This window comes from Lactuca serriola, chromosome 1 (genome assembly GCF_051521515.1).
Source record: "Lactuca serriola cultivar US96UC23 chromosome 1, Lser_US96UC23_V15, whole genome shotgun sequence".
In the NCBI taxonomy this organism is placed as follows: domain Eukaryota; kingdom Viridiplantae; phylum Streptophyta; class Magnoliopsida; order Asterales; family Asteraceae; genus Lactuca; species Lactuca serriola.
The window spans coordinates 79,720,308-79,743,419 of record NC_136408.1 but is presented as its reverse complement, the minus strand read 5'-3'; the positions used below and the strand labels follow the sequence as shown (position 1 = coordinate 79,743,419).

The 23,112-nt window shown below is 38.2% G+C and overlaps 2 protein-coding genes across 2 annotated transcripts; one reads left to right on the top strand and one right to left on the bottom strand.

The window, feature by feature from the left end:
- Positions 1 to 4,890: 4,890 nt before the first annotated feature.
- Positions 4,891 to 7,087, bottom strand: LOC145069595 (high affinity nitrate transporter 2.6-like). The gene is made up of 3 exons (XM_079016549.1): positions 6,228 to 7,087; positions 5,899 to 6,014; positions 4,891 to 5,791 (listed from the first exon to the last, which is right to left on the bottom strand). Exons 1-3 carry the CDS (start codon positions 7,005 to 7,007, stop codon positions 5,119 to 5,121), a joined length of 1,569 nt encoding a protein of 522 aa, XP_078872675.1. The 5' UTR covers positions 7,008 to 7,087; the 3' UTR covers positions 4,891 to 5,118.
- Positions 7,088 to 11,097: 4,010 nt separating this feature from the next.
- LOC145057643 (uncharacterized) lies at positions 11,098 to 11,679 on the top strand. The gene has a single exon (XM_079005515.1). The coding sequence runs from the start codon at positions 11,098 to 11,100 to the stop codon at positions 11,677 to 11,679; it is 582 nt and encodes a 193-aa protein (XP_078861641.1).
- Positions 11,680 to 23,112: the final 11,433 nt, after the last annotated feature.

The window sequence follows — 23,112 nt, the reverse complement described above, 5'->3', positions numbered from 1 at the left end:
GGCTAACATCATGCCACGTCGTGGGGACCAAATTCATTTGACCTTGACCACGTCGTGGTGCATCCTTTGCCACGTCCTAGTCACCACAAAACATATTATTTAAGACTTGAATTGCCAAAACTCAAAGTGATATTTATCTGAAACTTGGTGTTAAATGTATTATCATGTTTTGTTTTTGTGGGGGCGTCTATAGTTTCTCTCCTTCCTATTTCCCTGGTATCCTACAAGTCCTTGTACATGGTAAGATTTATGTTGTTTTAAGTTCTATGTGTCGGACTGGTGAGTCAACATCATTATTCTCTATGTAGCTCTTGTCTCATGGTTGTTTTTTTCTCCCTCAAATATCTAAACAGAACACTTCGTTACAAACCATGTGTAAAAGCTCATATGACCATATTATCATCTCCACAATGATATTAGAGACCGGCGGACTTGAATTAGGTTAGGTATTAAGGGATAACTTTTTCCTTCCCTTTGATAACATCCTAGTATTGTGTGATTGACCTAGTAAAGCTTGCATTCCCTTATGAAATGGCTTGTGAATTCTCCCATCCATTTTTTCCAATTGTGGATGTAATCGGTTGCTAGGATTTAAACTAACCTCGTTCATCGCCTTCCAATGTTGTCTAGAAATGTATACACCAAAATTTGTAGTCTAACATTAAAGATTGCATGTGTGCATGGTAAGTTTCTACATGGTCATCCATATATGTCGTGTGATCATAGTTTTTAATTAAAGTGTAGCATATGAGTGCCTTATGGTAGGTTATAAATTAGCATTTTTTTCCAGGAACAGTGATAGGTCTTGCATGTGTTGATTTTGTTGTGATGCCCTTGAGTATATTGACTTCCTCTACTAATATACAGCTTAAATGCTTTGGTAACCAATAAAGGTGTATGTGATGGTTTTTCTCTTATGAAATATGGTGTTAGCATGCCACTTTAGTGTTATGTTGGCATTTTGTGCAATCTATGTACAATTAACTTTTTTGGAATTGCTTAGTCACGAGTGTGGGTTGAGTTGTTAATGTTGTTTCCAAGTTTGTAAATATGGAAACAAAGTTGCTACATATGGGTGTTAATCCTAGGAGGTATGTTGTTGGTGTAACCTAGAATATCCCTATTATGTGGATGACGCTTCACCCTTTTGTTTGTTACCTATTTTCCGTGCTTATAGTAGTTATGGTAACGAATGACGCCAATGATGCAAACAAGTAATGGAGGGAGAGGGATAAGGGTTGGGGATGATAAGAAAAGGGAAAGGTGCTAAATTTAAGGCTCATTGATCATAAAGAAAGACTATGGTCACATCTATGGTGGTATACTATTCGCCATGTCCATGACCCGGTCAAATTCGGGTCTATAATGTAGTGTTTAGGATAAGTCGGCTAGTTTAAGAAAAAATGATTTTTTTCAAATGGCTTAAAGATATGATTAGTTTGTAAATATAGATATCGACTAGTAAGGGGTGAATATCATATAATTTATAAAAAATAATAATAAATATAATTAAAGTAAAAAAGAATTAAATTAATAGAGAAGGGTATTTTTGTGATCGGTAGTGATGGGTGTATTTGGTATAAAAATATTAAGAAACAAAATAAAGTTGATTTAATTGATTGATATTAGAAATATGCAGAAAAATTGGGGAACATCAAATAATATTTATCATAGTTAATGCACAATTAAGAAGATTCCTAGCTAATTATATTGCTCATAATGAAAGGTACCTTTATAATTATATATATACTACATGTAAAATTGAACTATATTATTATTATTATTATTATTATTATTATTATTATTATTATTATTATTATTATTATTATAAAAAGGTTTCTTTGTTTTTGAAGTAAAAGAATTTCCACATAAAAATTACAGATCTTCACTTAATTGGTTATGAATAAAAAAGAGAAGTCAAATAAATTATTTGGTTCAAAGGTATTTTTTTTTTGGGACATCTAATAGATTTAGTAAAGCTAAGATATGATGGATTAATTGGCTTCATAATCCTATTAAAGCCTGTAAGATGTTGTAATGTCTCTTTTTCGAGCTTGTAGCTAGTTTTTTTAATAAAATTCCCGCTGTTCAAAAATAAATAAATAAATAAATAAATCATTTGGTTTTTCTAGTTTTTTCACGAGGGGTTTTTTGGTTTTCTAATTGAAGTTTAGTCATTTATGAACTGCGCATCTTGGCAAAGACTTGATCCACCCATGAAAAAGATGACAACATCAAAACATTTTACAAAAAATCACAGCTTTGATCATTTCATCGAGGTCTTCTTGGCCCCAAGATACGTAGCTAGTGCAATTTTTCGTTTCTCCTAGTATGTTCTTTTGAGTCCGTTTTCTAGTGTGTTCTTTTGAGTCCTTTTATATATTACTTTTGGATAATATATGTTTTTGAGATAAAAAGGGAGATTTTTTTTTCTCCTTTTAGTATTTCCCTTGAGTTTCTTTTGATCCGTTAAGAGCTATCACTAATCCAACATTAAAACAATAAGTTGTCCTAAGTCCTAACCAACATAATTTGACGTTGGTGACCAAATTTAATGATATGGTATACATTAAAAACCAAATAATGTTATAGCTTCATTAGCACAAATAGATACTTCAGTTTTCAGTTTATCAATATCTTTCCATAATATAAAAATATGTGACTCATATTTGCATAAAACACATAAAACACATATATTATAGTCTATAAATCCAATAAAACACAATTAAAAATATATTATTATTTTTTTTATAATATTATTTATAAAATTAATGCAACATAATTATATTAGGCATAGACAGATTCACATGGGTGCACGGGTAGCCCCTGTGACCCCTCAAATTTCGTCTAAAAACGTAAAATTTTTAATTTTTTTTATATTGTGTTGCTACCCTATATACATATTATAAATAAAATCAAGCCTGATTACAATCACATGTATTCCTTTAGAGAAACGGTGTACAAAATTTCTAATATATAGTAGGCTGAAGTTCAATTCTTGCTTCTATTTTTTTACTTTAGTTTATTAACATCGTATATAATGTTTTGGTGTAAAATAAATGCAAATTAGGTGTTAATAATTAATTATGTCTATGTCTCAGCAGTAAACACATGTACATGCGGAAAATGCATGAGTTCGATCCATGCTTTGTCCTTATTTTTCTCATTTTTTTAAGATGCTGCCACATCAGAATTACCTAGCCATGTGACATCTCAGTGGCTACCAGATAAAATCAAATTTTTAGAATAAAATGTGACAATTAGTGTTAATTGAGTATTTTAAGCGGAATTTTTTTGTAATGTCTTTTTACTCTGATCCTAGCTCCATTAGGTGTGTAAATGAGACGAGACAGCTCACGAGAAACTGGAGTCTAACTCGGAAAATACTCGAATTCGACTCGACTTTAATCGAGTCGAGCTTGAGGTCGAGCTACTCGAGTACCTTATCGAGCCAAGCTCGAGTAGTTAAATACCCGACTCAGTAAGCTCGCGAGCTTAATTGAGTATTTATAAAATTAAATTTTTACCCTTTATATACTTTTAAATTATTAAATATTTCAACACTTTTAACTTTTATACGCTCATTAGGGAGTATGGAATTAAGTTGCATTTTAAAACTTTTCAAAATGTTTCTTTTTTGTGTTTTGGGTGTATGAAAAATGGAATCACGTGGATGGTTGGTGCTATATTGATATTAGATGGTTTAGTGTGAATTTTTTGTTATTTTGAAGAAAGTAAAAGCATATGAAATGTTTTTAATTTGAGATGATTTTAACTCTTTTTTTTTTGTCGAACCGAACCCAACCGAGCTCGCGAGCCAAGCTCGATAATATCAAGTATTTCGCGAGTCGAGTCTGAGCTTCAAATCTAAGCTCGATGCGAGTTCGAGTCGAGCTTCGAACTCGAGTATTTTAGGCGAGTCGAGCTAGGGATGTCAACGGGGGCAAACGGGACGGGGATTGCATCCCCCGCCCCCGCACCCAAAATTTTCCCGTTCCCCCGCCCTCGCCCCCGCCCCCGAAATCTCCATCCTTTCCACCCCCGCCCCCGCCCCCGAATTCCCCTTCTGACCCCCGCCTCCGATTGATTTTGGGCTAAAATAAGTTCTTGTTTGGGCTAAAAGAAACTATTTTTTGGATAACAAATAGATATTTATAACATAACTTTACATGTTACAAACAACTTAAAAACATGTTTTTGTTGAATTTTTGTACGTAAAAATCATTTCGTTGTTTATTATACTTATATAATTAACATATGTCAATTTATATAATTTATTAACGGGCCCCCACGGGGGTTTCGGGACGGGACTCCCAACCCCCGCCCCCGAAATTAAAACGGGGGTTAACCTTGCCCCCGCCCCCGTCCCCGATTTTTTTCAACAAATGCCCCCATACGGGACGGGGCCCCCGCGGGATCGGGGTCCCCCGAGACTTTTTGACATCCTAAGTCGAGCTTCGAGCTTAGCAGTACTCGACTCGGCTCGACTCGTTTACGTCCCTAAGCTCCACCAAATGATATACCTAGAATATTATATTTTGTGCTTAAAATGATGTAATAAATTAGAGATATAGTTTAAAGTTTAGAATATATCTTTTACACCATTTTAATCAAATTGATTAGAGTTTCTTCAGAACTACATAGTATTATTAAAACACTCAACCTCCTAACAAGATGCTAGAGAGGTCACACAAAACAGGAAAATAATTGAGAAAAATCAAGTAAATCAAGACAATATATTAAGGCAAGTTCAAGGCACTTAATGAACCCAATATATACGTCCAACCTATATTTGTGCCTTTACTTCTATTTGACACCAATAAAATCAAAGATACCCGTATAGGTTCAAAACATTTTTCAAAAAGAAAACGTATTATAGTAACAATGTATTGATATAAAAAAAAATTACTTTACTAATACAATCAAAACAAATATCATACAAAATTCAGAGAAATTTACGGATAAGCAAAGGCTCCAACAAGTACGGCATAATATATATGTACGTCTGCGTATACCACCACGGTGTGATTCATGCTGAAATGTCCACTTTTTATATAGTTATTTTGTCTTTTTCTTTACTTAACCCTTGCTTTCTTTATTCATTTCTCCAAGATCCCTTTAAACGTGGTTGTTTGGCGTGGTATTCGGCGGGGTTTGAGTAAGCGCAACCACCGATCTCTTCCCACGCTCCGCCCGGCTGTTCTCGGCGAACTTCATGCTTCCGATGTGCAAACCCTTTTCTCTCTCCTCCTCACTGTACTCCAAGCTATAGTAATACTCTTCATTGTACTTCTCGTTCTTAGACGCCGGAAAAAACATGCTCCCCCATTGTGGGAAATGTATAAAAGCCACCGGAATCGTTAAAACCACTGTCATCACTCCCATCCATGTTAACCCCCATGCTGTGGAAAATCTTACACCGGAGAAAAATATTAGCTGTGTCAAACCACCACCAACGTTGCCACCGGCTCCGGTTAAACCAGATAGAATGCCGAGAGAGCGTCGGGAAACAAAGGGAATGATGCCGTAAGTTGCTCCACAAGCTGCTTGTGCTCCCATGGCCATAAGCATCATCGACAAGATGGCGATAGGTAGAGAGTTGGATAGACCTAACCATATACAGAAAACGCCTCCTAGGGTTTGTGTTATCCATAATGTCCATAATCTGCCTCTCATTCCGAATTTTCGAGCCGATAGGTCAGAAGCATATCCACCAAACGGACGTGTAAAGAAGTTAGCAATCCCGAAACTGGCTGCCACAACTCCGGCTGTGTGAAGCTTTAAACCAAACCTATTTAACATTAGAACAATGTAGTCGTTTGTTAGCTAGTGATCATAAAGATTTTACGATGAATTTGTGATGAGAAAAGTAACTGAATATCATGATTATTTAATTACCTATCATAGAAGTATTCAGAGATGACATTATTCAAGCACAACTGTATGCCCATAGAATATCCGTAGATCAAGAAAAAGATCCATGTCCTATAATTCGAGATTGCATTTCGGAATACCTGCAGTAATTATAGAAAATATAAGTCATTGGGTGAATCAGAAGAAATACGTGTCGTTATAATATTGTTTGATGGTATATATTCTGTAAAGTTTGACACGTATATCGCTTTAATAATTAGTTTTCTTGAAATGTAGCGTATATTGATAATATTAAGATCAATTGATATGATATTAAGATTGTTAAGTGTTAACAGATTAATTAGTCATGTCACCTTGGAGAATTTATCTTTTGCAACCCGACCCTCCTTATAAATTTGAGCAAAGTTACCATCAGGCAAGTCTTGGCCATAAGCCAATACAAGAGCTCCAGCAATCAAATGAAACCATCCAGGAATAAAGAAAGCGATCCTCCATGCGGTAAACGGCGTAGTTCCGAGCATCCCGGTGATCACATGGAAGAGCACCGGCATGAGGAGCTGAGTAAGCCCACCTCCGAGATCACCCCACCCGGCAGAAACCCCGTTCACCACCCCAATAATCTTCCCATTGAACATCACACTCGTCCAATACTGGCAAGAAACGAATGTCGCCAGTGAGAACCCAATCATGAACCTCACCGCTACGTAACCACCAGCGTCTGACACAAAGCAGACGCTGAAAACCACCGGAGCAGCAAGAATGTTGATCACCGAACAACCGTACCTGGGACCCACAAGGTCGCAGATCACTCCCATGGCGAGGCGTGAGAGGATGCTGCCGGAGACGGAGGCGATTCCAGCATTTGAGATGTCGGAGCGGGTGAGGTTGAGGTTGTCACGGATGATGGGAACAAGTGGGGCGGCGGCGAAGGTGGAGATAACGCAAGTGCAGAAGGAAAGCCATGAGAGATGGAAGGCTCGCATGTGGGGTTGTGCTACGGAGAAGACCTTCATCTTTGTGGCTTTGTTTTCTGAATCTACAGGCAGAGCGAAGGTCCGCTGAGTGGTGGTGGTGTTTTCATTGTCGATGGATATGACTTCTTGATGCTCCGGGATAGTTGCAGGGGAAGCCATTGTTGGTTTTTGAACTCCAAAAATATGGGGAATTAGAAACGTAAAGAAAACGGATCTATATATACGATAAGCTAAGAAACTGTAAGCTGTAGGTGTGCTTATTGGGAGGAGGTGTGAGAGAGTATTTATAGACATTCAGGAAGATTTGGAAAGTTGACTTTTACAAAATAGACATGAGTTTTGTGAATTAAAAACGTTATTTTATATATTTAGCTAAATAGTTAAATAAAAAAAATGATCAATAGTTGTATTGCTCTAATTAATTAGCTTTGTTTTAACTAATTTGTAAAATTCGTCGATAATAGTTGAGATCATTAATATTTCTTTAAACATTAACAAGACATCACAATATTTAGTAAAGGCTCAGCAATATAATCTCCAATGCATTGAACTCATATGAGTTGAATGGATTGACACATATATATTCCACTCATTATATAAGTTTATCATTGAATTCTATATTCCATTAAACTAATATAAATTCAATGAATTTACACATATACATTCTACAGATTATATGTGTGTGTGAGGTCAGAAAGTGTATAGTTCAACGGGGATTAAACTCCCCATTGTATTGAATGTCATGTCATTCACTCACAATGAATATTTTGAGTTTAATGGGATTCAACTCACTATCCAACTCTATATTCAACTCCCATTGGAGATGGCCTAATAACTACAAGTTAAAATAAAGGCATCCACAATCCACTAAACTCTATATGGTTCAATGGATTGTCACATCATCCATTAGACATCTATCCAACACTACCTCACAACCCATTAAACACATATTCAATCATAATCACCAATTTATTACTTCTATTGAACCATTCAACTACTTCATTCAACTCTACTCTATGTCATCACATACACTCTATTCAAATCTTATTCGATCCTAGTCACCACCTCATACAACTCTTATATTACTTTCATTGTGGATGCTCTAAGTAGCGTACATGGGTGTTGCTTCAACCACCAAACTCTAATACACATACAAATAAGTGTCTTCCATAGCTATATCATCATAAACTCTACCAACTTTCATGAAAGTGTCCTAGACTCCTAACTACCTCAACATGTATGTCAACAATGGGTAATGAAGATTTAAAACATAGTAACATCATACCCAACATATAACTAACAAGGATGAAGTAATATGACAACTAACATACACATGACTCGGCAAGGATGGTCCATTGATTTTAGGAGTAGGTCATTAAATATAATATTTTTATATATAAGCAAAAAATTATGAATATTATAATAAATCGATAATTAATATAAAAACAATAAGGATCTCCACAATGCATTAAATTCATACAGTTCAACGGATTTCCATATCATTTTTCTATATTTCATAAAACTCTATCATTCTTTTCCTACAATGCATTGAACTTTATAAATTAAATAGAAAATTACAAATGCAAACTTACAGTCTAGTACCCAACTCCTCATGAAAATTCTGCCAAAACCGGGAAGTAAACTGAAGATCATAGTTAGATACAATAAAGAGCGGTACACTGCAACGAGTAACTATCTCGCAGAAATACACGTCGACCAACTTCTCAGCCGAAGAACTCTCCCGAATAGCGAGAAAATGGGCACTCTTTGTCAACTGATCCATGATAACCCAAATCGCATCAAATCCCTTGGTTGCGCTAGGCTACTTGGTGATGATATCCATAATGATCTATTCCCATTTCCACATGGGAACCTCCTAGGGCTACAACTTGTCATGCGGCCTCTGGTGCTCTACCTTGACCATCATACAAGTCAAGAATCTCTCGACGTACAATGCAATCTCCATCTTCATTCATGGCCACTTGGAGAACTTGGAGAACTTCTCGTAACCAAAACTCACACTTGGAAAACTTGGCATAAAGCTTTTCCTGTCTCAATACTACCAGTAACTCTCGAAGATACTCCTCATGTTGCTCCCTAGTCTTGGATTCTACCAAAATATCATCAATGAAAACAATAACTGGCCGGTCAAAAATCGGCCTGCATACCCGGTTCATCAAATCCATGAACTTGTAGGTGGGTTGGTGAGCCTAAAATTCATCACTACTAACTCGTAATGATCATAACGAGTCCGTAACACTGTCTTCTCCACGTCCTCCTCCTTGACTCTCATCTGATGGTAACCCGAACTGATATATCAATCTTGGAAAACCAAGATGTACCCTACAACTGATCGAAGAGATCATAAATCCTAAGGAGTGGCTAACGATTCTTCCATGTCAACTTGTTCAATTCCTGGTAGTCTATGCACATACAATGAGATCTATCCTTCTTCTTCTCAACCAGAATAGGTGCTCCCCAGGGTGAACTGTCATGTCTGATAAACTGATTGCCCAACAGCTCCTAAAGCTGAGAGGACAACTCCTACATCTCGGGTGGTGCGAGACGATACGAAACCTTGAAAATTGGCGCCACATCGGGGATCATATTGATCCTGAACACCACCTGCCTCATGGGAGGCACACCAGGTAAATCCTCCTGAAATACATCTGTAAACTCTATGACCACTAGCACATCTAAAAGTGAAACTCTCCCCTTTGCTCGAGTTTCAACCACATACGCGAGGTAACCCAAACACCCATGTTGTAGATACTATCAAGTCATGTCAGCATAACAAAATGTTTAACCGACCTTGGTACCCCCTCTATAAATAGTTTGTTCTCCCCCCTTTGGGGATTAAACTATTACCCACTGCCTCTCGCAATCAATCATGTCACCAAATCTGCTTAATCAATCCATCCCTACTATCATGCACATATACCCTATAGGGATGGGAATCAAGTCAATTAGGTATGACACCCCAAATATCTCCAAAGTATATCCCTAAAAAACACTCGAAGCCGCAACCCCGTGTTCATTGGCGATGGACACTCACAACGGACACTCTGACTCCCCAATAGGCATAACAAAATCTCTACTAAAGGACTGGGATACAAAGAGTTCACTAAGAAGGTACCTATCAGATATACAAGTATAAGTATACTTGAAATAATTAACAAAAAAAATAATAGAATACATGCCGGTAATGACGTCAGGTGCCACCCTGGCCTCTTTTGCTGTGAGCTGATGTAACGTCGTAAGTTTTCTAACAAATTTTTCATTTTTAAATCATATAAGACTCAATATCACATTTTCTCAAAAACCACAATGTATCATTTTTCAAAAACCAGAAATCCACAAAACAACTAATAATATCCCAAAATCCTCAAACATAATCTCGAACAGGTGTGTACAATCAAGCCAACACCTTCCCGCGATCCTGAGAAAGTACCTGAAACACATAACACACAACACGGTAAGCATGAAGCTTAGTGAGTTCCCCAAAATACCACACACAATAGTTAGTCTCTCATGACTATATCTTGATAAGGACCCTCTGGTCATGTGTCTCAGTGAAGACCCTCCGGTCTCACAACTCGGGTTGGACCCCCCAGTCCTAACCAATAAAACACAAGATAATATACAACATAAATCATAGAGACTAATGCATGATATCACCTACTCAATGTAAGCACATAAGATCCTCTGGTCGCACAGTATTACCACTCAGGTAAGTATAGTGAGAAGACTCACCTTTGAAGTAAGCAAGTAGATCTAGTACCCCACAAACAGTCTAGACTCTGCCTACATAATATAATTTTCTCTAATAAGAAATTTATAATAACCACTCTGAGATGCTAAGCTAACTCCTCCACTAAATATCAAAAGGGTGAAAAGACCATTTTACCCCTTCATGGTCTCCAAGGTCCACAGTTGACCAACCCTAAAAGTCAACGAAGGTCAACTCTCAAGTCAACTGTCCATGTTGACTGAACACGTCGAGTGCACCTATGCGGCTCATCGAGTTCCTCTTGTTCTTAGAAAATTGGAAAAACTCCAACATCCAATATACTATGCAAGTAAAAGTCTCCTGGATCCCATGACCAGGCATTCCCATCTTGAAAAAATAATACTTACATTAGTAACTACTTTCAAAAAATTAAGGCACTATTTTGAAACACACACTATACATGTGAGAACTAACTACCATATCAAGAATGTTATGCGAAAACCAAAGATGTCAGGTAGGATGGCAAAGTGGTCTGTAAAAGTAAGCACATATGACATAAATTATAAACTAAGATCTGCTATAAAGTATGCAGCATTAGCAAACTTTATGGATGATTCTGGTGATGATATACAACGTGAAGCAGAGTTGGAGAGCAAAGAACTCCAAAAAGAAGAAAGTATGGGAACATGGACACTCTTCACTGATGTATCCTTAAACTTTAGAGAAACAAGCCTAAGGATCATACTAAAATTGCCACAGGGGGGCATCATACACCAGGCGGTTAGCTACGAATTGGATGCAACCAATAACAAGGCTGAATATGAAGCATTAATCAAGGGATTACAACTGGCTAAGGATCTTCAGGTATTTGTTGATTCCTTCTTATTAACTAATCATTTTAATGGATCCTATGCAGTGAAAGGCGAAAAACTAGCACTATATCTACAAATCCTTAAAAATCTGGCCTCCGAATTCGAAACTTGCAGCCTAAATCAAGTCCCCGGAGAAGAAAATGTTGAGGCAGACATACTAGCTAACCTAGGATCTTCCATTAAGATCCCACCAAAAGTTAGGATCCCTATAACCCATATACTACTCTGAGCGATAGAAGAACCCTACAATACACCAGATGATCCCAATCACCATGGACAAACAACCGATGAGGATCCTGTCCCTCAACTATTTTGCTAGGATCCAGCTCGTCATAGTCTTAACATTCAGCATCCTATGCAACACTCCAAATCTTGGATCCAGCCATAGTGGAATATCTCCAAAATGGCACAATCCCCAAAGTGGAAAAAAGCAAGAAAACCTTCAACGTGAGGGTCTCACAATTTGTGTTTATCCAAGGAAGACTGTACAAGAAATCCATGGAAGGTCCATACCTTAGACGCTCAGAAGATCATGAAGCAGCAGAAATCCTAAAAGATATACATGCAGGAGATTGTGGCAACCATATTGGGGGCAGATATTCTCCAAAGCATTAAGGATTGGATTATATTCACAAAAAATGAAAAAGGATGCTCTCTTACATGCCCAAAATTGTGATGCATTCCAGAGATACAACAACATCCTACATCAACTTGTAGAACCATTGCATCCTATCATTTCCCCTTAGCCATTCATGAAATAGGGAATGCATATAGTTAGCAAGCTGGTAAAAGCTCTTGGTGGAAAGGTATTCATGATAGTGATGATGGAATGCTTCTTAAAATGGATAAAGGTTGAAGCCTTTATGCAAGTATGAGACAAGGAAGTGGTCTCATTTATCAAGCGTAATATCCTAACTAGATTCGGGATCCCTGCAGAGATCATATGCGATAATGGATCCCAGTTCATAAGCAAAAGGACTAGAGACTTTTGTACTAGTTGAGGGAATAAAATGATAATTTCCACTCCTGTTCAACCTCAAGCTAATGGCCAAGCTGAATCCAACAAGAAGATCATAGTCAACAATCTAAAGAAAAGGTTGGATAAGAAGAAAGGAAGATGGGCACCTGAACTTCCTCTCATCCTATGGGCTGATAGGACCACTTCAAAGGCAGCCATTGACTAAACTCCATACTCTTCGGTGTTTGGGACGGAAGTTGTGATCCCTACTGAGGTGATAATCTCAACAACAAGATATTAACTGCAAGATCATGAGAACAACGATAGGATCCTAGCCCAAGATCTTGATACTATTGATGACCTCAAGGATCTTGCCAAGATCCGTATTGCTACTCATCAACAGAGGATCACCAAAGCAAATAACAAGAACATCAAATTCAGAAGATTCCAGGTAGGTGACTCCGTGCTTAGGAAAACGTTCCAAAATACCAAGGATCCTAGTGAAGGTAAATTGGCACATAAATGAGAAGGACCTTATCTCATTGATTCAAAAGTAAGAAATAAGGCATATTGGATATCCACCCAAAACCAAGAAACATACTTTATGTAAGTTATGACGATCATTTTCAAACAAACTCGAGGTACATTCTCTCTACCCTATACTCTTATCATATTTTTTTATTATTGTGAAAACCAATACTGACTTAAGCATCGGAGAGGCGTTACACAAGGTAACGTTTTCTTCTCGCAACAAATCAAAGATCCTAACATTCAAGGATCCTAACAGGTAGGGTTCCTGACATTTGATGATCCTAACATTCGAGGATCCTAGTAGATACATAGTCTTCATGATTGCAATAGGTAACTACGAACATAGACCGATCAAATCTCCTATGGCTAAGGGTACTTAATCCCTTCCAAGGTTCGAAGAGGTAATTACCTATTTCATACAATTTAACGTTTCTACACCTCTCTTGGAAGCATAAAATATTACCATGGGATGTGAGTAAGGGGATCATTTCATGCTCCAACGACATGGCAACCCTCTTATTTCTGAACACAAGTCAAGATCCTAAAGTTTGAATCTATGGTTAATAACATTGACATGTTATCTCAAGTTGGGATCTTCCCTAGAAAATACATCAGGTTAACATTTTCATATTATCATACGATTTAGGATCTTCCCCAGAAAATAGCTTAAGGTTTATAACATTTTCAGGTTGTCATACAATTTGAGATTTTCCCCAGAAATTTACACTAACATATTACCATGAATTGGGATTTTCCCCAATAAGTTACTAAGAAGTAAAACATTGATATGTTGGGACACTCCCCGATCATATTCAAGACTTATAGCATTACCATATTACAAACAAGAGTTTCTTCAGTTATTTAACAAGCTAGATTTATCTCCAATTGATTCCTAAGATGCAATCATCCCAAAAGCTCACTGATTTAAGCCAACCAAGGATCCTTCTTGATGAACTTTTAAAGCGAGGATCCTTCCATACGGAAGCTTCACGGGAATCATAACTTCAAACAACAGATAAACAGGTTCTATCTAACCTTTAACGTTATTTTTCAAAAGGTTTATTATCCTAAAAAAGATATTAATTATTTCAAAATCCCAATTTGATGACTAATCGTTTCAGACCAATCGGATCTAGAAAAGTTTGAAGTTTTCAGCATCCTGACTATGTAAGGATCCTCAAAAATCCTACAATCATATCAAGAAAAAATAACCATGCAAGAAGAAAAGTACGAAACAACTGTACATAAGCAAAGAAGTGGTACATCGATTCCATAAGATACAAACATTGTATTATATAAAATCATGCAAAATATTCTTATCTAACATGCCTAGACCGTAGTTTGGTCATCATCGCCTGGGGTGTTCTCCTCCTTATTCGCCTTTGGTTGCAGCCCTTCAGGATCCTCATTGATGTTGGCAAGATCACCCTTTAATTTGGATAAAACCACTCGCCACCCAGCCAGATTCTAGGATCCTACATAGGCCGCATCTTCGGCTAGTTTGATATTGGCCTCCCAAACAGCCAGAGCAGCGCTGGCCTTTACCTCGACGATCACCTCCACCATCTCTGACTTGTGCTCCTCATTTTTCTCTACCTGCTCTTTACACAAGAAAAGAAAAATGATGTTGGTACTCACAGCCTGAGAAAAGGAAACCAGAGTCCGAAGTGCGTCCTTAACCCTGAGATTCTCTAAGCTTAATTCAATGGTCCCATCAGTTTTTCTCTTTTTAGATCCTGGAGTATTCACCATTAGATCTATAGGGGTTCTTTTGAAAGGGAAATATGATGAAGCCTTCTCCTTCTTTACCACCAGTTGACCAATAGACATAGCTGAATCATGATCAACAGGAGTGAAGTGAGCACCAGAGCGTGTAACTTTGAATCCTAAGCAAAATAAAAAGCGTCGTAAGAAGTCAGGTTCCTCAACAAAAAATAGAGGAAGGATCCTTACCCTTTGACATGGAGACAGTTATAGAAGAAATTTCTTGATGATTGAAATGACCAAGCCTAAATGACCTCTCTGACTCAAACAGAATTAGGAAACTCTTGATTCTATCCTCGGTATCTTCAGCAGGAGGAACTAGCTCATCAAACTTGAAGGTTACAAAACATTAAACAAAATACTAAGTGTGAATTTCAGGTTTCTCAATTCAAAAAAAAGGAAACCGTACCCTTTTTAATCCAAGATTGTGATAAAAGATTACCATCAGGAATCGAGTCGCATTTCACGAAGAAATATCTCCCTTTCCAAGCACCACCATTATGCTTGGACTTCAACACAAGGGATGGTTAACTGGTTTTGACCTTCAACAGGAAGCGAGAGTTCCCAAAATTTGTAAGATCATTGACGTAGGCTAGCTCATTTAAGCCGATGGCAAGATCCCTAGAGAGGTTTAAATGATCGATCCAGTAGAGGATCCTCCAAACCGCTGACATAATTTGAATATATGAGATTTTAGTGATCTCAAAAAATTCAGAAATGATACTAGAGAAGGGGTAGGAAATTCCTAGGGTAAAAGGATATTCGGGAAAACAAACCTAAGAGGGACAGACAAAGTTAGGTTGGATCCTAGCATCAAATACCTAAAGATGGTACCGATAGGAAAAGTTCCAACCGACTTCTCAATGTCATCATCATTAAAAGTATTTTCCACGTAAGATAATATTTATGGTCCTTGAAGTCATCATCAGGAATAGCTATGGCATTTTCACGAGAGCGAGCTCCTTTTCTTGGCCATTTTTAGAAGAAAAAAATCTAGGAAGGAGAAAATGAACATAGATAGTATCTTTAATGATACCCGATGAACTTCCAGAAGAAAAGCTAAGAGTAAGATGAGATTGAAAAGTTGTATTCTATCTATACAAGAATAACAGAGAGGTGGAAGGGTGATTGGACTCATTCCAATGGATAGAAATCGACCCATTCAAATTCAAATTACCCATCCACTAGAGATTTTTACTTCATTTTGTAACAGCCAAAATTTCAAGTAAAAATTTTCATTTAAATATTAACTATCCATGTTTAATAATTAGAAATTCCCATCATAAATTGTTACCAAAAATCCAATAAATCAACATATTATTCAAAAGGATCAGAGTGTCCATAATAACTAGTGGGGAAAAATGTTGGAGAGTGCACGTTGCGCCATCAAGTCGGACCCTTGCCCTTAGAGCTAGAAGTACCTGAAACATCCAACAAAACTATAAGCACACGCTTAGTGAGTTTCCCAAAACACATGAAATATATAATCCCATAATTCCATGTACACGTACATATAAATTTGCCATGGACACCCTCCATGGTCTTTATTTGGAATGCCATGGGCTACCCTCGTGTCTTATATCCCCGAGCCATGGGCTCCTCCCATGGTCTTGCCAAGTGCCATGGGATCCTCCCATGGTCTTCACATAATTCACATATAGATCCAATAGCAACCATTACATATTCCATGACTAAACATTTCATATAAATTAATGGGCCAGCCTTGGTGCCTTCAACACATGAGTGTAGTGAGAAGACTCACCTCAAATACTGAACGATAGTCAAAGTCAACGGCCCGTGTTGACCCAACAGGCCGAGTTGTCCTTCAACTCGTCACGTTTATCCATTAACTACATGGATCGGGAAAAATCCTATCAACTCGCCGAGTTCACTAATGAACTTGCCGAGTTAGCTAGAAATACAACAACTTAATGCATTAAGTTGTTTCCATCGAATCTAGGAACTCTAATTCTCAGATCTCCTTCAAAATGATGTTTAGAAGGGTAAAGTTTCCAACTTTACCCTTAGGAACCATCAAAATGAGTCAAACCCAAACCCTAGACTCACTTGGGAGAGGCTTGACCCATTAAGCCTTTAAACTCCAAACACAAAGTCCCAAAATGTAGATCTGACCTCCAAAGGGTAAAAAATCATGTAAAGTTTCCAACTTTACGTCCATGCATGCTAAAAAGAAACCATAGGGCTCAATATGGGATTAATAAAGGACATATTGCATAAATGGGACCTATGACCTAGTAAAGCTTGCAACTTTAAGCCAAATGAGGTCATAAAACGGCCAGATCTAACATGACAACCCCTGGAACACTCAACTTCATGGACAACTCAACCATGAGCCCAAACTCAAGATAAAACCCCAAAAAAGATCTAAACAATAACAAAGCAAGATATAAACTTGATACCTCCAAAAAGACTACAATGAGTGGGGAGATTATGGATCTAAGTCTTCCCTCCAAGCTATACACCTTCAACTTCAATGCTTCTACAAAAGCGTGCAAAATATCAACACTTAAGGCCCTCCACAAGCTCAGACACTCACAAGGATGATCATACACGCTTTTAGGGTTTTCTAGACAGAGGAGGTTGGTAAGGAGGCCAACCAAGAGACCTGAGGCCTTTAATAGGGTAAACCACCTAAAAATTAGGGTTTCCTTCCCATTCGCCGACTCGCCAAGTTGAGGCACCTCAACTCGCCCATTTTTTTCATTAATTCCCGCGGCCAAACTCCACTTAACACGCCGAGTTGAAGCTTTCAACTTGCCGAGTGCAACAGGAAAAATCAACAATTTAGGGGAATAAGGTCATACCAGAACTAAGTGTTACAAATCTCCCCCACTTGAATCAGACTTTGTCCTCGAAGTCCGATGCCTTGAACAATCCCGGGTAGTGTTCCTTCATCTCTTCCTCGATGTCTTATGTCCATTATGAGCCCTTCTGGTGCTACCACTGTACCTTTATTAGCTTCACTTTTTTGTTCCATAGGGCTTTTGTTTTTCTGTCCAGAACCGTAATGGACTTCTACACATAAATCAGGATCCCATCAACCTGAATATTATCCAAGGAAATGACTGCGGCCTCATCAGCAACACACTTCCGAAGCTGAGACACATGGAAGGTGTTGTGGATCTTATTGAGCTCATCTAGTAGATCCAACCAATAAGCAATCCAGCCAACTCGGGCATAAATCCTAAACGGACTAATAAATCGGGGCCTCAACTTGCTCCTCTTCTGAAACTAAATGAAACCCTTCCATGGTGACACCTTCAGCAATACAAAATCCCCCACATGAAACTCGAGATCTGAACGACGCCGATCAGCATAACTTTTCTGACAGCTTTGTGCGACTCGCAACCTGTCATGCACCCGTTGGACAAAGAAGGGAATGTCATTCGTAACAAGGCTCGGTTGGTTGTAAAAGGTTATTGTCAAGAAGAAGGGATAGATTATGAAGAAACCTTTGCTCTAGTAGCAAGCTTAGAATCTGTCAGAATCTTTCTTGCATATGCTGCTCACAAGAACTTCGAAGTTTTCCAAATGGATGTCAAATATGCTTTCTTAAATGGAGAATTAGAAGAAACCGTTTATGTTAAACAACCGCCTGGTTTTGTGAATGAAAAATACCCTGATCATTGCTATGTCCTGGATAAAGCTGTCTATGGGCTAAAACAAGCACCGAGAGCCTGGTATGAAACGCTAACTCGCTTCTTGAAAATGTCAAAATTTAAACAAGGTTCGGTTGACGCAACCTTCTTTTGTAAGAAGGAAGGCGAACATTTGATGATTGTTCAGATTTATGTTGATGATATCATCTTCGGCTCCACGAATCCTAGCTTAACAGCTGAATTCAGGAAGTTGATGGAGACTAAATTTGAAATGAGCACAATGGGTCCAATTAACTTTTTCCTTGGTTTGAATATTAGACAGGGACCAGAAGGTATCTTTATAAACCAGGAAGCATACACCAAGAACTTACTGGCAAAATTTGGAATGAAGGGTGACTCAAAAGTGAAGGTTCCTATGGCATTTGGCACTAAGCTAACCCCATCTTTGGAGAAACCTGCTGTGGATATAACACTTTATCGTCAAATGATCGGGTCCCTTATGTATCTAACAACTAGTAGGCCAGATATTATCTTTTCTATTTGTTACTGTGCCAGGTTTCAAGCCAATCCAAGAGAACCTCACATGCTTGCTGTGAAGAACATTTTTCGATATCTGAAGAAAACTTCATCTCTCGGTCTCTGGTATCCTGCAAGATCTGGATTCTTCATCCAAGCCTTCTGTGATGCTGATCTAGGAGGATGTGGACTGGACAGAAAGAGTACTACAGGTGGATGCCAATTTCTTGACAGGAAACTTGTTAGTTGGCAGTCCAAGAAACAAACCTGTGTTTCGTTATCCACAGCCGAAGCTGAATATATTGCTGCAGCATCGTGCACGTCCCAAGTGGTTTGGATTCAAAGTCAACTAAGAGATTATGGGCTAAGTATGAAGAAGATTCCTCTCTATTGCGACTCCGAAAGTGCAATTAGGATTTGTCATAATCCAGTACAACACTCAAAAACCAAGCACATTACACTTCGGTATCATTTCATCAAGGATCATGTAGAAGATGGGAACGTGGAAGTACACTTTGTACGATCTACTGATCAACTGGCTGACATCTTTACTAAAGCCTTACCAGAAGCAACCTTTAACAAAATCTTACAAGGCTTGGGCATGATGGAAGGAGAGTCGGTACCGAATCCTCAAGACTCTCATTAAAATTAGACAACTGAAATGGACAGACCACTCGGTCTATTTCGGCTCTAGACTTTTAGGGAACCGAAATGGACAGACAGCTCGGTCTATCTCGGCTCCGTAATTTTCTAGAACCGAAATGAACCGAACGCTCGATCTATTTCGCATCACTCATTTAAACTTAATTATTTTATCTTTCTGTTTTTATTCTTTTTTAGAAAATTCCAAAAATATTTTATCTTTCTGTTTTTATTCTTTTTCATAAAATTTCAAAAATTCCAAAAATATTCTCTTTCTGTTTTTATTCTTTTTCAGAAAATTTCAACAATTAAAAAAAAAAAATTATCTTTCAGTTTTATTTTTCTTATTTTTTATTTGTCTCGTATGTTTGTCTGTTTGGCTTGTTTGATGTGTTTCTTTACTTTTCATAGGTGACACAAATACCCATATAATCGACTGTGGATCTAAGGATGGTAAGATTCAATTTCAAAATGAACTAGTTAAGGGTCCCTAGAAGCATGCTGTTGCATGTTGTCTTAAGCCTCTACGATCTTGAGCAAGCCTTAATGATTCAATTAACACCTATCGTTTCTTCCAAATCAGGCTAATTTATATTACTCGGTCTAGAGCTACCTTACTCTTCTCATATGAGTAAAGAGTTTCTCTGCTTTGTCATGATTATCTAGTAGAAGGTACATTCGGTTCTTTAGCCACCTCCTTATATTCTCCATCTACTTTCGGTTCACCAACATAACCCTTGAGACTCTCGGTCTTTACCACTGAGGTTTATGGTTACACAACATTTGTGTTTGTGATCTTAGATATGTTTACCACGTGCTGAGTGAAACGCAATATCCAACACCAAAAATGAATTGACGGTGAATTATACATTCAAGAAGTTACTGGTTACCTGAAGAAATCTCTCTTTTTATTTTTGTGTGATCTTTTATGAAATTGTCTACTACCAAGGCATTTCTTCCCAAAGAGATCCAGTTTATTTTTTTTTTGAGATTTCTGATTTCTTTATAGTCACTAAAACAATAAAACCCACCTACCTGTTCTACAGACCACATCGGTCTCACAGGTACTTCTTCCAACGTTCGGTTATATGTTGAAACTCGAAGTTTGGTTGAAGATAAGCCACCCTAAGCCTATGATTAAAAGAAGCCTTTCAATGTTTATTAACAAACAGTTGATTGTATTTTTCGGGAAACCACACAAGCACTTCAAGTCTCTCTTTACTTTGAAGGAAGTGATTCTTGCCCGGAATCCTCTGCTTTCTGTCTAATTATAAGACATCACTCACATCCCATACACATTTGATTTGTTTCTTTATCTTTGTCACACTTCTGCACGACAATTTTTATTTTCCAACATTCTGGTTACTGTTTGGTTTGAGTTTTGGGTTATTAATTGTAACCAAACGAGGGGCTATTGTGGAATTTTAAACGACGATTGAAGATAAGATTTAGGCGCGTGAATTTGAACGGTTTCTAAAGCCATACGTGCTGACGTATATCTGGGAGTAACCACCCTGTCACATCGCATTTTTTCAGGCGACGTTTAGTGATCTCTTCATAATCATCACGGTTTTCTCTCTCCAGGAAATGGTATATAAAGGGTTGAACATCTTATTTGTCTTTTACCAACATTCAATTCTCTCAAACTTACCAACATTCAAGTCTCTCAAACGAAGAGTAAACAGTGTTCATCATCTTCTTCATTCATCAATGGCGACTTCCTCTTCAGTACATGAACAGACGGCATCATCATCCTTGCTCACCATTAAACCTAACTAAAATATGATCATTGAACTTAATCCGTTCTTATATGACTCATATATGCTGCAGGTTGTGGAATGTTTAAAATATTCCCCCTGGTTTTAGCCCTAACCCAGGTTGAAGCAGTCCCAATGTCGCTGTTATCACAGGTTTATTCCACGGCGACTTATGACAAAAACAAAGATCGTATCTATTTTACCATCCACGACCAGAAGGCTTCCGTTTCAAAGGTGAAGTTTTGTTCGATTTTGAATCTTGCAGTAGATTCTTCTGTCATCTCGCTAGACTTCATCACCACATATCATCTATTTTCAATGATGTACGAGATGGGGTATACCGATGTGCTAACTACCATCACCAAAGTGAAGAAATCTTGTTTACCCTCTCAGTGGAATGGCTTGCTCACTCTACTGATTAAGGGTTTGGCAGAACGATGTGGTGGTTCCGATACTACTAGCAAGGGTTTTCTCGCCATTCTTTACAGCCTCTACAACGGGATCAATCTTGATTATGGCTCTATAATCTGGTCTCAGGTGGTGCAGAGTCTCAATACATCGACACGGCATTCTAAAGTTTCATGTGGGCGTTTTTGGACCCTGATTACAAGGAAGGCAATTAATTCTTTAGAGATTCCGATCATGCAGGATGCTCTACTTGCTTCTATTGCCACATTCCATACAAAGAAGATAATTCTCTCTGATCCGCTCAGGTTTCCTCATTATGGAATGATTCCTGAAACTATGTATCGTGGCGTTGCAGAAAAGAGCATTATCTTAGCTGACTATAGGAAACTTCCTCCTATCGGATCAAGAGTTCTGTCTCCAGAGCAGCAAACAGCTTTGGATGCACTAGAAAAGCCTACCAACAGAGGAAAGAGGGTTTCAAAGAAAGAGGATCCTGAGGAACGTAAGTTCAAGTCCTCTAAACGCAAGTCTGGTGAAGGCGATACTTCTCAACCGAAACCGAAGAAGATAAAGAAGATGGCTCGCACACCTAAAGGGAACACTCCTCCAAGCACAGATCATGCAGATGAGCGAAGTGAGGAAGAAGAGGTTAGTCATGTCTCACCCTGAGAGCCCACTCCTCCACGATCTCCTACTCCACCAGAATCTCCAAATCACAACAGAGTTCCAACTCCAACCCCATCATCGAAACAGACTGTTCCACTTTCTGTTCCCACTGTTACTACACCCCTTACCACTCAAGCAACAACTTTGACAACTCCACCACCAATTACTTCAGTTCCTATTTCTACTATACCCTTATCTTCTCCACTTATAACCGAATCAATAACCACTACCATTCCCAAATCCACCGTGGAAGTCAATTTATCTGATACAGGGGCTACTACTGTGACTGAAACTCCAATCGCTACCAAACTACCTTCACCAACCCCATCCTCTGATTCTGGTGCTACTCTCTGGGGAGAAGATGAGGAATTTGACTCGATTTACTACAGTCCTTACCGACTTCCAACCGATGATGAGACTGATGCTCTTGTCACAAGTCAACAAATACAGGGAATTCATGAGAAGTTGGATCGTTTGCTTGCCGACAGCAAAGCCTATGGTGGTGTTGTTCTTAAAGCATTTCTGGAGACAACTATTGAGCAGTATACTCTAGCAATTGATAATTCTACAAAGGCAGTTAATGAGTCTACCTCCACCTGTAAGCAAGCCACCAAGACGTTTCTGAGATTGTTCATACAACTCAGATTTTTCTTGAGTCGTTAAAGTCTCATGCTGATACCCATGCAGCACACTATCAATACTCTGTGGACTCCTTTTCTAAGTCTCTTCACGATGAAACTACTAAGTTTGAGGCTGTACGCTCTGAGCTTAAAACAGAAACCACTTCTTTCTTAAACTCA

Bases quoted from the DNA above. Each gene is read 5' to 3' on its own strand.
- LOC145069595 (XM_079016549.1), bottom strand. From the start codon at position 7,007: ATGGCTTCCCCTGCAACTATCCCGGAGCATCAAGAAGTCATATCCATC. The intron at 6,015-6,227 runs GTGACATGACTA...TAATTACTGCAG, and splicing joins CAAAAGATAAATTCTCCAAG to GTATTCCGAAATGCAATCTC. The intron at 5,792-5,898 runs GTAATTAAATAA...AATGTTAAATAG, and splicing joins TCTGAATACTTCTATGATAG to GTTTGGTTTAAAGCTTCACA.
- LOC145057643 (XM_079005515.1), top strand. From the start codon at position 11,098: ATGGCAAAGTGGTCTGTAAAAGTAAGCACATATGACATAAATTATAAA.